This window comes from Euprymna scolopes, chromosome 34 (assembly GCF_053919585.1).
Source record: "Euprymna scolopes isolate OS-2025 chromosome 34, ASM5391958v1, whole genome shotgun sequence".
Taxonomy (NCBI): domain Eukaryota; kingdom Metazoa; phylum Mollusca; class Cephalopoda; order Sepiida; family Sepiolidae; genus Euprymna; species Euprymna scolopes.
This window is the reverse complement of record NC_136515.1, coordinates 20,008,560-20,024,067: the sequence shown is the minus strand read 5'-3', so window position 1 is coordinate 20,024,067 and position 15,508 is coordinate 20,008,560. Positions and strand designations below refer to the sequence as shown.

Genomic DNA, 15,508 nt, shown 5'->3' with positions numbered 1-15,508 from the left:
TTTGTCGTCTGCAGAATGTTGGACGGAAAATAGACTGGAATGAATGGAGGGTAGGAGGTGAAAAAATGTGAACGAAAGCAGGATATAGTGAGAGGGTATGTGCGAGAGTAAGAGAAAGTAAGAGGGGGAGAAGGAAGAGGAGGAAGGGGGGGAAGATGACCTGATGGGTGAAAATAAATAAAGAAACGGGTCGAAAAGGTCATTATAAGAGGGGATCAAATAGTCAATAAATTCAATTATAAATACATATATATATATATATATATATACATACATACGTATATATATGTGTGTGTGTGTGTGTGTTTGTCTATGTATGTATATATATGTGCGTGTGTAATCATATATATATATATATATATATATATATATATGCGAAAAGAAATTCTAAAGCTTTAAAGAAATGCATTGAGTCAGAAGAAAAGAACGTCAAAAAGAAAAAGAAGAAGAAGAAGAAGAAGAAGAAGAAGAAGAAGAAGAAGAAGAAGAACTATGAGGCTAAAAACGGAATATGGGAATCCGAAGAGGAAATGTTTTGCAACAAGCTATGACTGCTACGCGTATTGCCTCAGTCGTCAGCGCGTTCACCTCTTTAGACGCGTCTTTTATTATTATTATTATTATTATTATTATTTGTTTTTTCTTTCTTTTTTCCTTCTTTTTCTTTTACGTTTCTCTTCTTCCTACTCAATCTAAGGCAAGGCTTACCATCTTTGACTACCAAGAGTATCAGGTTTCACTGCCTGAATCACCCGTCAGCCATGGAGGCAATCGCCGGTTGGTTGGTTGCGCCACCTGGCGAATGTGTTTTTATCTCGGCCGGTATAAATACGCCGACATCCCGGTATTTGAGAATCAGTATCGGGCGTTCGGATAAGTCTGCGATTTATCAGGTGGTCAGCTCTGTGCCAGCTGAGCTTATAGGAACACATTTTTGCTGCCTTATTCTGTAGCCCTTTTCGGCATCGCAACTGCATATAATATTTATATTGTCTTTGATCGAACCAACAGAAAACAATGGACTACGATTCAGACGTGAAAATTACCCGTAACGTGCGCCGCTATGAGGTGTACAGAGGCACGTCACCCACCACCCAGAACAGATTGGAGGTAAGCCAGTTTCGCTTACTGACCAATTTTTTAGCTGCACAAGCGCTTTATTATCACCGTCGCTTTTTAAAATTCTAATCTTGAAAATATATATATATATGTATGTATATCCAAAACTTCGCTTGCCTCTAATTTAAAACAGTAATATTTCACATAAGTCTCACTTGCACCAACCAATGTAATGCTTACGGAAGTTACACATAATCGCTTATCGCTGAACTATGTTACTTACATAATTTATTTCCTGTTAACAAAACGGTAAAAACTAAAACTACTATCTTAAACTACCATTAATCTATTCTGAAAATATTTATTTAGATAATAAATACCAGTAATAATTATTTACTAACAAGAGAACAGTAGAAATTCCACGGTGTTTTCTAGATAATTCTAATTTATTCTTGATAATAATAATCCTTTTGAAGTAATAAATGACTGTTAGAGTCACTACTATTTAAGAAAATGAGTACTTCTTGTACAGAACAATAGTTGTCATTATCGACTAAATATTCTTTAATCACATAAAAAAAATCTCCTCTTCATTTGTTTACAATTTTGCAAATTAAATATTTTTTAAAACAATAAATATTCTCTTTCTACTGATCGTAAAACAATTGACAGGTAAATATTCTTCGAATCGATAAAAACTAATATAACTTTTTCAAATGTATTTATTTAAAATGGTATTGTTTTAGTCGACGGCACGACATAATTCCATTTTGGAACCATCCATTTTAAAATAGATGTTTTATTTTAGCGATATCAGATTAATCACCAACACTTAAGCAATATTTTAGTGTATAAAATACCAAACCCAGTTTGATATTTACGGCTATTTGAACAATTTATTAATATTAAATATTAATATATAATAAAAAATTTAAGATTCATTTTTTAAAAAAATTTCTAAAGAAAACAAAATAGCAGAATGTTTGAAATAATTTTACAAACCGTATATTTCTATTGTTTCTTTTCAAATCTATAAATATACATAAATTAACTAGGTATTCAATTTACGCCAATTTGAACAAGCTTTAAAGGCTATAAAAACACTGGGTTAAAATCAATACTTAGAAAAGATTTTGAAAATAACAAAATGTAAAAATGTCGGATGGATTTAATGTTTTCTAAATAAGATGTAAAAGATGTATATAAAGTTTTACTTTTGATAATTTCTAAAGAAAAACAAGTGTTTATCATATGTCAGTAATGTTCATCTGGACGCCATGTTGGAAAGAAATTGTTTTGGAATTGTAATGCGGATGCGTTTTCTTTTGATAAATAAACTTGAATGGCGCGCGAATATAGAAAACAATTTTTTTCAAGTGAAGTCACAAATAAAAAAGTTAAATTAGATCACCACAGTGTATTATTAATCTCTATAGAACATCATATATATATATATATATATATATATATATATATATATATATATATATATATATATATATATATATATATATATATATACTGGTGTACAGATTGATGACATAATAAATAAAGATAGTGGTTGAAAAAAAAAATAGGAAAAAAATTAACGCAAACACATGTGCATCCGTTAAATATTTTGTTTAAAATATTAAACTTTTACATCGAATCTTATATTGATTTCAATATTTTATTTGACTTAGGAAAATTTTAAAAAGGGGATGACATTTTTGTAATTGAAACTAGCTATAGGATATATATTTTATATATATATATATATATATATATATATATATATATATATATATATAATAAGTGTTCTTTATATATTAGAAAATATATATTTTGAAGCGTCTATAAACATACGTACTTTATCTTTTAATTTATTTAAATGTAATTTAAACTTACATCTATATATATATATACACACAAGTGTTTATATATGCATATATGTGTGTGTATATACACAAGTGTTTATGTATATATTGTGTATATATATATATATATACACAAGTGTTTATATATGCATGTATAATATATATATATATATATATATGTATATATGTATATAATGTATATATAATATGTAATTAGTATATATGGAAATTAATCTTACTACCAAGCTCTATCTATGTATCGAGCACTGTTGAAGTAAATTCTGAGAATAGATGCATAAAATTTTATGTATATATAATTCTCACACACACACACACACACACATATATATATATATATATATATATATATATATATATATATATATATATATATATAACATTCTTTGAAACTCCGCGGAATAAGGACTTTTAAATAGTTTTTGGAGTATTTAGTCGAACAATAAATTTAATTCCTTATTTTAACTTACAGTTTTCATTTCTTTTCTTATATATATATATATATATATATATATATATATATATATATATATATATATATATATATATATATATATATTAAGGAATATTAATACCATTTCATTAGATGATATATTGTTCCATAGAACTCTCAATTGTCCAAATGTCTCGCACCTGCAAACACCAATAAATTGAAAGGCTTTGAATGACATCTATGATCGTTCCCTTCGAATAAAATCGATGGCTTAGCGTATGTTATAGAAATAATAAAATAATTTTTTTTCTTGTAATCTCACACAATTTGCACTTTTGATGTTTGTCCTTGTAGCACTGTGAATGTCATGCGTTTGTCTTTTATGCAATAAAACGTCAGTTCCGTGTTTTACTAACTACAGAAAGCTTCTTTTTTTTTGCTAGCTGAAATCAAACCAGTCCAATAAATTTTCCATTTGCTTCACGAACATTTTCGCTTCTCGTTTCGAATCATCTTTCAACAAGTTGCGACTTCTTTGAAATTTTAACTATGAAGTAAAGATAAATAAATAAATCAATAAAAGCGATAAAGGCTTTACATACTGTTTGCCAAAGATGTTCATACATGGACATGGAGAATACTCTCGCACAGGCCGTGCACAAATAAGTCGCTTTTAATTATTCACAATTAATAATGATTTATTGTTAATTAGAAAAATAAAGATAGGGACTCATAATTGTTATTTGCGATAAAGATCACTTTGTTTTAGGTTTTCGACTTCCTGAAACATTTTCAGCGTTTCGTTATCTTAGCTATGTCAGAATCAGAAAAAAACCGATTTCGATTAAAGGACATTAGAATATCATATGCATACATACATGCATACATACATACGTGTATATATATATATATATATATATATATATATATATATATATATATATATGTATATATATATATATATATATATATATATATATATATATATATATATATATTAAACCTTACATCTAGTATCATTATTTGATAAAAATTTATTACAAGATTTTGATTCTAGAAAATGCCGAAAATATAAGGCTTAAGACATTTTGGAAAGAAATTAAAATTCAATGAACTTTGTTGAATTATTGTTTTTAATGGAAATCGCTCCAGACAAGGTATTAATCCACTTTGTGTAAGGAGCTGAAAAAATACTTCACGTTAAAAAAAATATATATCCAACGATAAGTGTTAGTCGGATAGATTCCGATCCATAAAACAGCAATTCTTCCCCCTTTGTCAGTAACATCGCTCATGGAACGCGATGACTAAAGGACAAAATACGGGACTCCATTCAATTCAAATGTTTGAATTTCCAAACAAGTGGTTGTGTGCAAATTATGCCTCTAAAATCTTTACAAATATTCTAAAGAAGTTGAAATTTGTCGAATCTTCAGAAAATGGTGTCTTATCATTATAAGTTCACCAATTTTTTTTTTTTACATAGGGGTCACCACTTATCACTTATCAAGGCCCGGAGGCCACTCGAGAATAAAGGTTACTGATTGTACAGTAGTCAGTGGAATAATATAGTAATCAGAAGTATTTTAAATTTCACGAATGGTTTCCACACTCACTTGGCTTTCTTTTGCATAAAACGAAATAAAACGAAATAAAACGAAACTTTATAATGACCGGTTAATTAGCTTAGAACTGAATACGTACATATAATATATAAACATGCCTAACTTTATTAATATGGAGACAAGAATATCAACAAGTATCGCGGAAGTAGAACAAAGTTGGCGAAATCGACAAATCTTCACCTTCATGAAATCTGGTATTTTTGTTTCGATTGAAAAAAAAAATGGCCGCGCTACGGTGATTTTTGACGACAAAACAAAACAAAAAAAAACGGCTATAATCTTAATAATCTATTATAATTGATTTAGTCATTACGGAAAAATTATCCCATGACTAAGTATATATCTTTCAGATAAAAAAAAAAAAAAAAAAAAAACGTAATGATTGCTTTCTGTATATTATTGCTCGTAATTTTCATGTGTAACTTGATTGAACAAACTGAAAGTCTTACGTATACGACACCTAAACATTTATAGATGGTTTCGTATTATTATGTTTCGTATTATGTTTCGTCTTTTTGTGCTTCGTCTTATTTTTAAAAAATGATGTTAAATGTGTATTAATTGGATTGTTTATATTACTGCATCTGTGAGCGTGTGCGCACGCGCGTGTGTGTGTGTGTGTGAGAGAGAAACGGCACTAACCCTATTTGGGTTTAATCGACTTCCTCCGAAGGAGGAAGTTCCATTCCCGTTAGGAAATATGGCGACGTTAGGTTTTTGCAACTCTTGCAGCGGGGTGTCGACGTCCTCCTACATACAGTGCCTGGAATTCCCAAATTGGTCACTCATTTTAGTAATGGCAAGGCTCAACGTTACTTAACTTCGGTGATGTGACGGCAACCGATGTCTCAACGTGATTATGCCGTACCTGCATCTGAAAAAAGGTCAGAGATTATATTAGCAGAAACATTGTGAAAATGGCAATCAAGATGAGAGTCGTTGTCGGAATAATCCAACTAATATAAATGCCTTGATTATTTCTTGGCGCTGAATCGATAATGAAACGAGGAAAGCCATGGATTTACAACTCAAATACATAAATAGTTATTAATCTTTAGCGACTTAATCTTTAGCGACTTTTTATATATGTTGGTTGTTTTGTTATCGTGTTCTCGCAAAAACTACTGCACTGATTTCCACTACACATTTTAAAACGATGCGTTTATTTGGGGATTTTATATTATTTACTAGGGCGAGATATGAGATTCTTGGACCCGTGACTGGCTGCCGATAGTGTCAGCGTTCGCGATTAATCGCCGGGATTGGTCAGCTTACGTGTGAGATGCGGCGAATGCCTTGGAAGGAGCCGGCTTAACTTAGTTAGGGTAAATGCCGCTTCATGACAAGACAAGATATGAGATTGGGGGGGGGGGTAAAGGATAGTTTAAAATTCGGCTTTTAGAAATTACAACCGACGGTAACAAATGTTTTAAAAAGTTGATCAAGATATTTCTATATGTATTTACATTAATTATTAATAATTAATTATTAATTATTAATTAATAATTAATTATCTGTTATAATATAAGCTAACTATAAAATTTTGTGGCAAAGAATATATTTACACACACACAATCGCGCACATTAGTTTGATTATCCCTTGATAACTTCGGTTTCACTGAAACAGTAAACACTGGAAACTAAGACCACGTAACAAAAGATATCAAAAGTGATTTGTTCTGAGATATATATATATATATATATATATATATATATATATATATATATATATATATATATATATATGTGTGTGTGTGTGTGTGTGTATTACCGTTTCATCTGCTTAGTTACACATGTTTCGATTACCGAATCGTATGGACGATCCAATAACTTCATCAGACTTTACAGATATATATATATATATATATATATATATATATATACATACATATATATATATGCATTTATATGTACATATACACCCATATATATACACATATATATACACATACATATATACATGTAAGTGTATATATATATATATACATATATACATATATACATATATATATACATATATATATATATATATATATATATATATATATATATATATATATAGTTAGTAATTTATAAAATATATATGGCGATTAAGCTACACTGAATATTGAGCACTTTTGAAGTAAATACTTAAAGTTTACGCATAAATCTATACTTTCGTATATTAAATTTATGTGAGTAAATGAAGTAGTTATATATATATATATATATATATATATATATATATATATATATATATATATATATATATAATCTTTGTTTTCAGTTGAAGCTTTATAACAATAATATATAATTACGTGGTGAGACACGTCACTTTATTAAACATACGAAACCCATAAATATATATTTGTATAATACATATACGTACGTGTCTTGGTGTGCGCTAATTGCTATATTAATAGGGGAAATTAGTCTCTATCGGTGATAGGTTTCACGTCGATCTAAGTTTGGCGTTACAGGCAACATTACATGACTAGCTGTTTCTTGTTTTGTGTTCCTCGTATGCCTTGAAGAACGCAAGGTGCAAAAGTTGGAAACACATGCCCCATCTCTCTCTTTCTCTCTCTCTCTCTCTCTCTCTCTCTCTCTCTATATATATATATATATATATATATATATATATATATATATATATATATATATATATATAGTTTCTGTGAGTGTATGTATGAATTCCTAAGTCATTTAAGTTATTTTTCTTTTGGCGGAGGCATGCGTTCTTGTGGATTCCATTCTTGTTGAAGTCATCCTTCGCCAATTCAGGAAGCGCAAACAATACAAACAAGGAAGAAAGAAAGCCGAGATCACTTCCACAATATCTTTGAGCAACCACCGGGAATTGAGGGGCAGACGACTCTCTCTCTCTCTCTCTCTCTCTCTCTCTCTCTCTCTCTCTCTCTCTCTCTTATCCCCCAGACCTGCTTTCGGGAGATGTGAATGGTGATAATGTGCGAAGTCGCGCACCGAGACATTTGATATTAATAAAACACCTGCTTATTGCCAACGTCTCGTACGTTCTCCTCCCCCTCCTCCTCCTCCCCTCTCTGTCTCTTTCTCTCTGTCTCTCTCTCTCTCTTTGCACACACACACACACACACACACACACACAAACAAAAATGCATTATCTGAATATGGCTAAATATAAACCACACAAAACACGCGGAATTCACCCCCACGTGTGTGTGTGTGTGTGCACATATATACATGCATGCAAACACATACATGCACATATACATACGCACATGCATATGCACGCACGCACACACACGCGCACACACGTGTGTGTGTGCGCGCGCGTGTGTGTAAGTTGTTACAGAAATATGCGAGCGTAAAAACACTACCTGAGTCAGACGGCAGTCAAACTAGGTAGGTTATCCAATGCGCTGATGCTGCGGGTGTGGGGTGGGGGATGGTGATGGGTGATGTACGTGCCCGGTGATCTCATCCCTTATATGGTCAGGTGTAGCGATGTAACTATTCTTCTCACCAGGGATCGCACCATTGGCAACTCTGGAATAAAGCTTTCGTCAAAGAAGGAATTGGACAATTGATGTCTCTTTCTTCTTTCTTTTTTTTCTTCCTGTTTTTTTTTTCTTTTTTTTTAAATAAAACTTGTTTTCAGTTTTTTTTTTTCTTGTTTTTCTTTTTGTTTGTTTTTCAGCGATTTCACTTTTTTTTTTTTTTCGTTCTTCTAATTTAGTCTTAGCTTCCAGCATTCTATTACACGGTCTATGAATACGTCGTTTTGCTAAGATATTCTTCTCAGCCAAGTTCTTCTCGTCCGTTAATTAACTGCACAAATGTACCAACTATATATTGTTTTAACAAATACCATCCAATTTTATACATCATTTCGATCTAATTATTGTTAATTATTAATTAATATGTACTCAGTAGCAGTTCCTTTTTGTATTATATACTCACTATGAGTTCTCACACAGGTTATCATCAGCGATTACTCACTTGGTGGTGTTCCCTGGAGTCTGGATGACAACAAGTTGCCTCAGATTCCCAGTACTCTCCACCTCATCGATAACCTTTGCAAATAACTTGATTATTATTATTATTATTATTATTATTATTATTATTATTATTATTATTATTATTATTATTATTATTATTTATCTCACTAGGACGTTTCACGCAGGTTATCGTCATTAGAGATTGCTCATTAACAGTAACCAGTTGTTTTCCTTGGAGTCTGAGCGACGATCAGTTTCTCCAGATTTCTAACGCTTTCCGCCTCGTTTCGATAACCGTTGCAAATCATTTTTCGGAATCGCAACAGTCGTTTATCGTTGATTTCTTGCTTGCACCGTGTGTTCGTCTCCTCTGGAATTTGAGTAACAATAGCCGTGTCCTAATTTATTGTTGTTGTTGTTTTGTTTTTTTTTGTTCTCACTAAAAATTCGTTAGCAGAGATGACTCACAGATAATAACTGGTGACGTTCCCTGGAGTCTGAGTGACAACAAATCTCCCCAGACTTTCAGTACTCTCAACCTCTTTCGATAATCTTTGCAAATGAATTTGCTTTATTATAAGTATTGTGGGATAAATGCGAAAAAAAAAAACAATGATTGTCTAATTTATGAAAACAATGATTGTCTAATTTATGAAAACAATGATTGTCTAATTTATGAAAACAATGATTGTTTAATTTTATAAAAAAAAAAAACAATAATTTTCTCTTTTTATGAAATCCTTGATCAAATTCTTTAAAAGTACTCAAATTATTATTTTTAAAATTCATAATGTAACGCATAATCGTAAATATTTGTTGTTGCGAATTTTTTTTTTTTTTTCAATAAGAACTGAAATAATCAGATTGCATAATCTCATTTTAAGGTTAATTATACTTTATCCTATAATAAAAGCCAAGGTGTACTTATTTTTATACAAATAAATTTTTATCCGTTCCGTTACATAAAGTCAACTAGTTAAAAACAAATAACGACAAACTATTTCAAGTGGTGAGAGGGAGTGATAAAGCCTATTGGTTGCTATATTCGTAACGTTTCCGCCGATGTAACCACCAAATGGTTCAAATAATCTTTTTAAAAATATTGAAAGGTTTTTTTTCACCATGTTTAAATTTTTAAATTATCGTTTGAGCACTACAATCGTAGATTCTAAAAGAATGAATATATATATATATATATATATATATATATATATATATATATTTGGAAGGAAAAAGTTCAGTTTTTTATGTAAGTTTAACGTAAACTATCCCTACTTGATTTTTCGACCGGTCTTTAGCTGTAAAATCCCGTTTATAAACGCCTTTTTCAGAATTACATTAAACTTACACAGTTAAATGAACTCTTCTTTAAAATGTGAATTATCATTTTTCAATATATATATATATATATATATATATATATATATATATATATATATATATATATATATATTAATTTGAGAATATATATATTAATTTGAGAATTTTATGTTTATTCGGTATCCGAAAATTTTATTTCTAAATATAATGTTATGTATCTTTTGGATTATTCGGAAAATTAGACGGAGGTGGCATTTTCCGAAACGTTGTGAATATAGCAACGAACACGAGAATAGTAATAATTTTATGAGATAGTGAAGAAGTCCTCTGGAATATCAATAGAAATGTTATCATTAAAAAAAAAATGTGAGAGTCTTTATTTTGGTGATAGTGCTCATTGTCCTTAAAACAGTTCCAGAGTCTCTCAGAAATGAAACTTTGGTATTATTCGCGATATTTAAGACGATTCAAAAAGACGTGACAAATACATTGCCCCGTTTGACTTGATAGAATTCACACCGAATCTGGGGAGATTTGTTGTCACTCAGGCCCCAGAGAACACCACTTTTTAATGTTAGTGAGCAATCATTGATAATGACTTATGTGAATAGCCTTTATCCTGTGAACCGAACTGGATTCGAACTTGGCACGTCTAGATTGTCAGTCCGTGTCGTTAACCACTTAGCCGTTACCCCGTCGTAGTTGCGCATTAACCGATAGCAATAGTATAGTTTCGGCTTCAGAGAAACAAACAGTAAATCTCAGTTATCAATACATATATAACAAACCTTTTCGAACCCTTGGGTATTTAATTGCTATTCGACTAGCATAATGTGTTGTAACGCTGTTTTTTTTTTCTTCTTTATATTAATACCGTGATACCTTTAAGGTACGTACGTATGTACGTACGTACGCGTTTCACGGTTTCCAAAATTTAAATTAATAAATCCGGAGATCCTATTTATTAAAAACAATAGATTATGATAACTAGGGCTAGGACAACAGCATATTATTTTCATTGTTTTGACTCTCGAGTGTGTATCTGTTGATATCTTATATGCTTTTATATAGAGTAATGTGGTTCTCGGTTAATTAAGTGTGTCTGCGTTGAATATATACTCGAGAGTCAAAACAATGAAATATATATGCTGCTGTCATAGTCCTAATGATAACATACTACGAACATTAAATTAGCGAATCTATTTACTAATTTAATGTTCGTAGTATGTTATCACCTTCTATCATCCCTTTTAATAAATAGGATCTCCCGATCACCGAAAATGCAATGGGTTTTTTTTTTAATGATGTCGCTTTTGGGCCATACGTTTTGAAGAAAGCTTTTTTTTTCTGTTTTAATTTTATGTTTATTTTCTTATTGAAATTTGTTCTGTATTAATGGCCTTCTTGATGCGTTTTCTCATTAAAAATATGCTCTAAAAATTGTAATGTAAAAATGGTTGGGAAATATTTCATTTATTAGTACCTTTAATATACGTGTGTTATGTTTTTTCTTTTTTTTTTAATAATAGACTCAGAGTAAGTTAAATGTCTTTTAATTCTTTGAAAATATCTTTAATTGGAAATAATTATCATTGAAACAAAATCGACAATTATTTCTACTGCCGCTGTGGAATAGGAATAGTATGTATAAATACTTATGCAAATAATTCAGTTCAATTAATTTGGCAAAAAATGAAACAAGTATGCTTCCGTTGCCATGTAACGAAAGAATACTGGGTATTTACATAGAAAAGGATACAGTAGTTTAGTACTGGCCCAAAATCCCCTTTAAATTGTTGCGGTATTGGCACATTTATTACTTCTATTCCGAAGTCTAATGATCCTGATTAAAAAAGCGGCCCACTTCCGGTTTATTCGAAATCGGCGGTGAAATAGATTCTTGTAGTGTCCGTATACACCTATTTCTAGTACAGGAGTGAATAATAAGTCCTGTGGGATAGGGTAATGCTAATTGAGGAGATTTTAGGCTAAAATGAGGTCACCATGTAAACGTCAGCACCCAAGGGGCTATTGTTTCAACTTTCTCCTGGTGCTAGACATCACTATTAGATATGGAACAGAGTCCTGCACATCATACTCTAACAGTAGTCTGACGTGGACACGTAAAATATATTTCAGGATTAAGTTTGCAGAAAGAGAGTCGGATGAGATATAGGGTACTCTTTGATTTTGCTACAGGGCTACCCGGCGTTGCTCAGGACCGTATAAAACAATGAGAAAAATGAAGTTCATTTTGAACATATCTGTTATTCTTAAGAGAGAAATTTTTTATGTCTATGTATCATTTGCTATCTCGAGCAAAAGAATATTTTACCTACCCTAGGACGGGTATTATACAACATATGTATGAAATAATTGTAACTTCCCCAGGACAAGTAATTTACAGCACGGATATGAAATTGTTTTAGCTTATTGTAGTGTTTAGATAATTTGACCAAAAGGCCAATATCTTTTCTCTCGTTTGCTTCCTTGAGCAGAGTTTCTGTCCTAGAACTGCCCATCTGTGGAACACAATACCGTGTGGCTGCATCCCAGCTGACTATACGTGGTCATCTTCAAATCTAATGTGAATAAGTTTCTGTTTCAAGCCCTATCAAAGTTCCACCATTACTGATCATGTTGTTTCATCATTTAATTAATACTTAACCCTTATCCTTGAGTAGCCTCTGGGCTTTGATAAGCGGTGACCTCCATCCTCCCATAGTAAAAAAAATGAAGTGGTCTAACGAGAGGGACATAAAGAGATAAATGTTTCAGGAGCGAGTTTGCGGGAAGAGTGTAGAATGAAAAATAGTGTCCCTTTGTTTGCAGTCTTGGACATTTGGATGGCTTGAAGGACAATTTAACCAGAAGGTTAAAACCCTTTGTCTCGTTCGCCTCCTTCAGTAGAGCTGTGTCACCATCGATGCCTCCGTTCAGTCTCGAAAGTCCAATATTAAGTCAAAGTCCTTTAGGGGCAGATGCGCATGTAATTGTGAAGCAAGGGTTGCCTACTCTCCAACCATACCTCTCCTGAATCAGCACTGTTTGAGTCCAGTGGCAAGAAGTCAAGGACGACTGGAAACAATGCCGAGATAAGCGGAGGTCACATACAGCACCTGGAAGTCCTAAATGGTCACCCATTTAGTACTGACTAGGTTCAACGTTGCTTAACTTCGGTGATCCAGCGGAAATCGGTGTGTCAACGTGATTATGCTGTATTGTGTCACCATCGAAAGTAAAATAATGATAATAATGATGAATATTCGTTTGTTAATGGGAAATTCGAACTTCGTGCTTTATTGCTGTTGAGATCAATTCACATTGATTATTCTTGAACGAAATATGACCATGGTTTCTCTGAGTCATTCTGATGTTTCTTTTACCAGTCTGTTGATTGTCCCTATTTACTTTAATAAATGGTAAACTGCTTTTGAGATAGTGCAAAACCATCTCTAAGAAAGGTCAAAGGCAATTACGATTTATAAACTGTTACACTTCTGTGAACTATTGCACTGTTATGAACTATTGCTTACAGATTATTTCATGGTTTTTGCCACATCGCAATGCCTAAATACCGCCCTGTGCTGCAGTTGAGCCAAACTTGCGACGATATACATTCACATTAGACCCTCTGCATAATCACACCGGTGTTTGCTCAGAGATGTACCAGTGATCTCCTTTCACATTGTGTTCTGCAATCCTGAACATACTGCCTTAGAATTGTGTGAATAAACATGCATCACATGTCACATTTTCGGAGTTCTGCATTGGCTAACTATCGTGATGTTCCTAAGTTTTTATGCATTCCCTAATTAGCTTAGTCTCTGTCTATTGCTAACGTTTTTATGACCATGGCTTAATAAAGGAAAAAAAACGAACGGTCTTTAGTTCCGCTCAGGTGTCTAGATTTAAAATGGCGGCATTCCTGTTTGCAAAAACAAAATGGCGTTTACTTATTTTTTTTAATCTTGATTGTTATTTCGTTCGATAACTTGATGTCGACCTAATATTCATAGGTAACATAAGTAGAAAGAAATACATTGAGGACATTGCCAGAGCTGCTGCAAAGAAGGTGGGATCCCTCTACTGTGATAGAAAATTACTCAAACCAAAAAGCATCCTATATCTTTCTAAAGCCATAATGCATGGAGTATTGTTTCTACATCTGGGCTGGTCCTTCTACTCTAGTAGCTTATTACCTCGGACTGCTAGACTTTGGAATTCCCTCCCTATTTCCGTATTGCTTGACTGTAGTTACCTGTAGAGGTTTAATTGTAATGTGAACAGACATCTCGCTGGTCAACTCCCCACAGTCCTTTCTTAGACACGATCCCAAATAGTATCGTCCTGCGTCTATATGGCAATATGACTTGTTTAGGATGAAAAAGAGTAAACAAAAAAGAAATAAAAATAATTATTGCCGCGTGATTAGTTTAGCCATTATTTATTTGCCTCCCCACGAGGACGGAGTTGGGCATGAGGTTGTTTTTAATGTGGGGGATATACCCAAAAAAGAGACACTCTGGATTGGAACAAAAACAAAAACTTAACTCTGTCTAGAAAGATTTCTCCTTCACTAACCGAGAACAGAAAAGGTCAAATATATTATCGGAACAGATACTCCACTCTGCTGCTAACCGAAAGGCCAACGCTTAGTTCAGTAATCTTAATTTGATCTGGATGCGGTTCTTTTATTCGCTTGATGCGCGTGTGGGTTGATTCTCTCTCTCTCTCTCTCTCTCTCTCTCTGTGTGTGTATATCTGTGTGTTTATCAGCAGCTGAAAGTAAGAAAGGAAAGAATAAAAATATTGGAATTGTCCACTATAAGCAAAAGGGAATATCACCACCAATAGTAATGCTATATAATCCGTAAAGTGAGAGAGTGGCTTACGTTTTTAATTATTAAATAACTTACTAAACTTTTTCCGAATCCGTTGATCTTTTGGGTAGGAGCAAAGTGTAGTATCTGTCTGATACTAAATCTCATGTTTTCTGTTCTCGGTCAACAAAGGAGAACCCCCTTTCAGATTACGAAATTTAAAAAAAAATATGTCTCAATTCTGGTTGCCCCTTTTTGTGAAGATAGATTTTCTCCACATTTTAAACCGACTTTGGCTTTAACTCTGTCCTCAGAAAGAGGCGAGTAAACGGGGTCTATTTTTGTTGGCTGAGTAAAGATGTAAAAATGGCATGACACGAATGCGCCTAATATCATAGTTTGGGTTTTGAAT

General features: G+C 32.3%; 1 protein-coding gene across 3 annotated transcripts in view; it reads left to right on the top strand.

Annotated features, from left to right (window-relative positions):
* Window positions 1-745: 745 nt before the first annotated feature.
* LOC145259112 (paramyosin-like) overlaps window positions 746-15,508 on the top strand; it is a 77,322-nt gene continuing 62,559 nt past the window's right edge. Inside the window, exon 1 of one of the 3 annotated variants that reach the window (XM_080116779.1) lies at window positions 746-1,110. In XM_080116779.1, coding sequence (XP_079972905.1) covers window positions 1,018-1,110 — 93 coding nt within the window. In that variant the 5' untranslated portion in view covers window positions 746-1,017. The remainder of the gene's footprint in view (window positions 1,111-15,508) is intronic. The other 2 variants (XM_080116780.1, XM_080116778.1) reach the window with 2 other exon arrangements.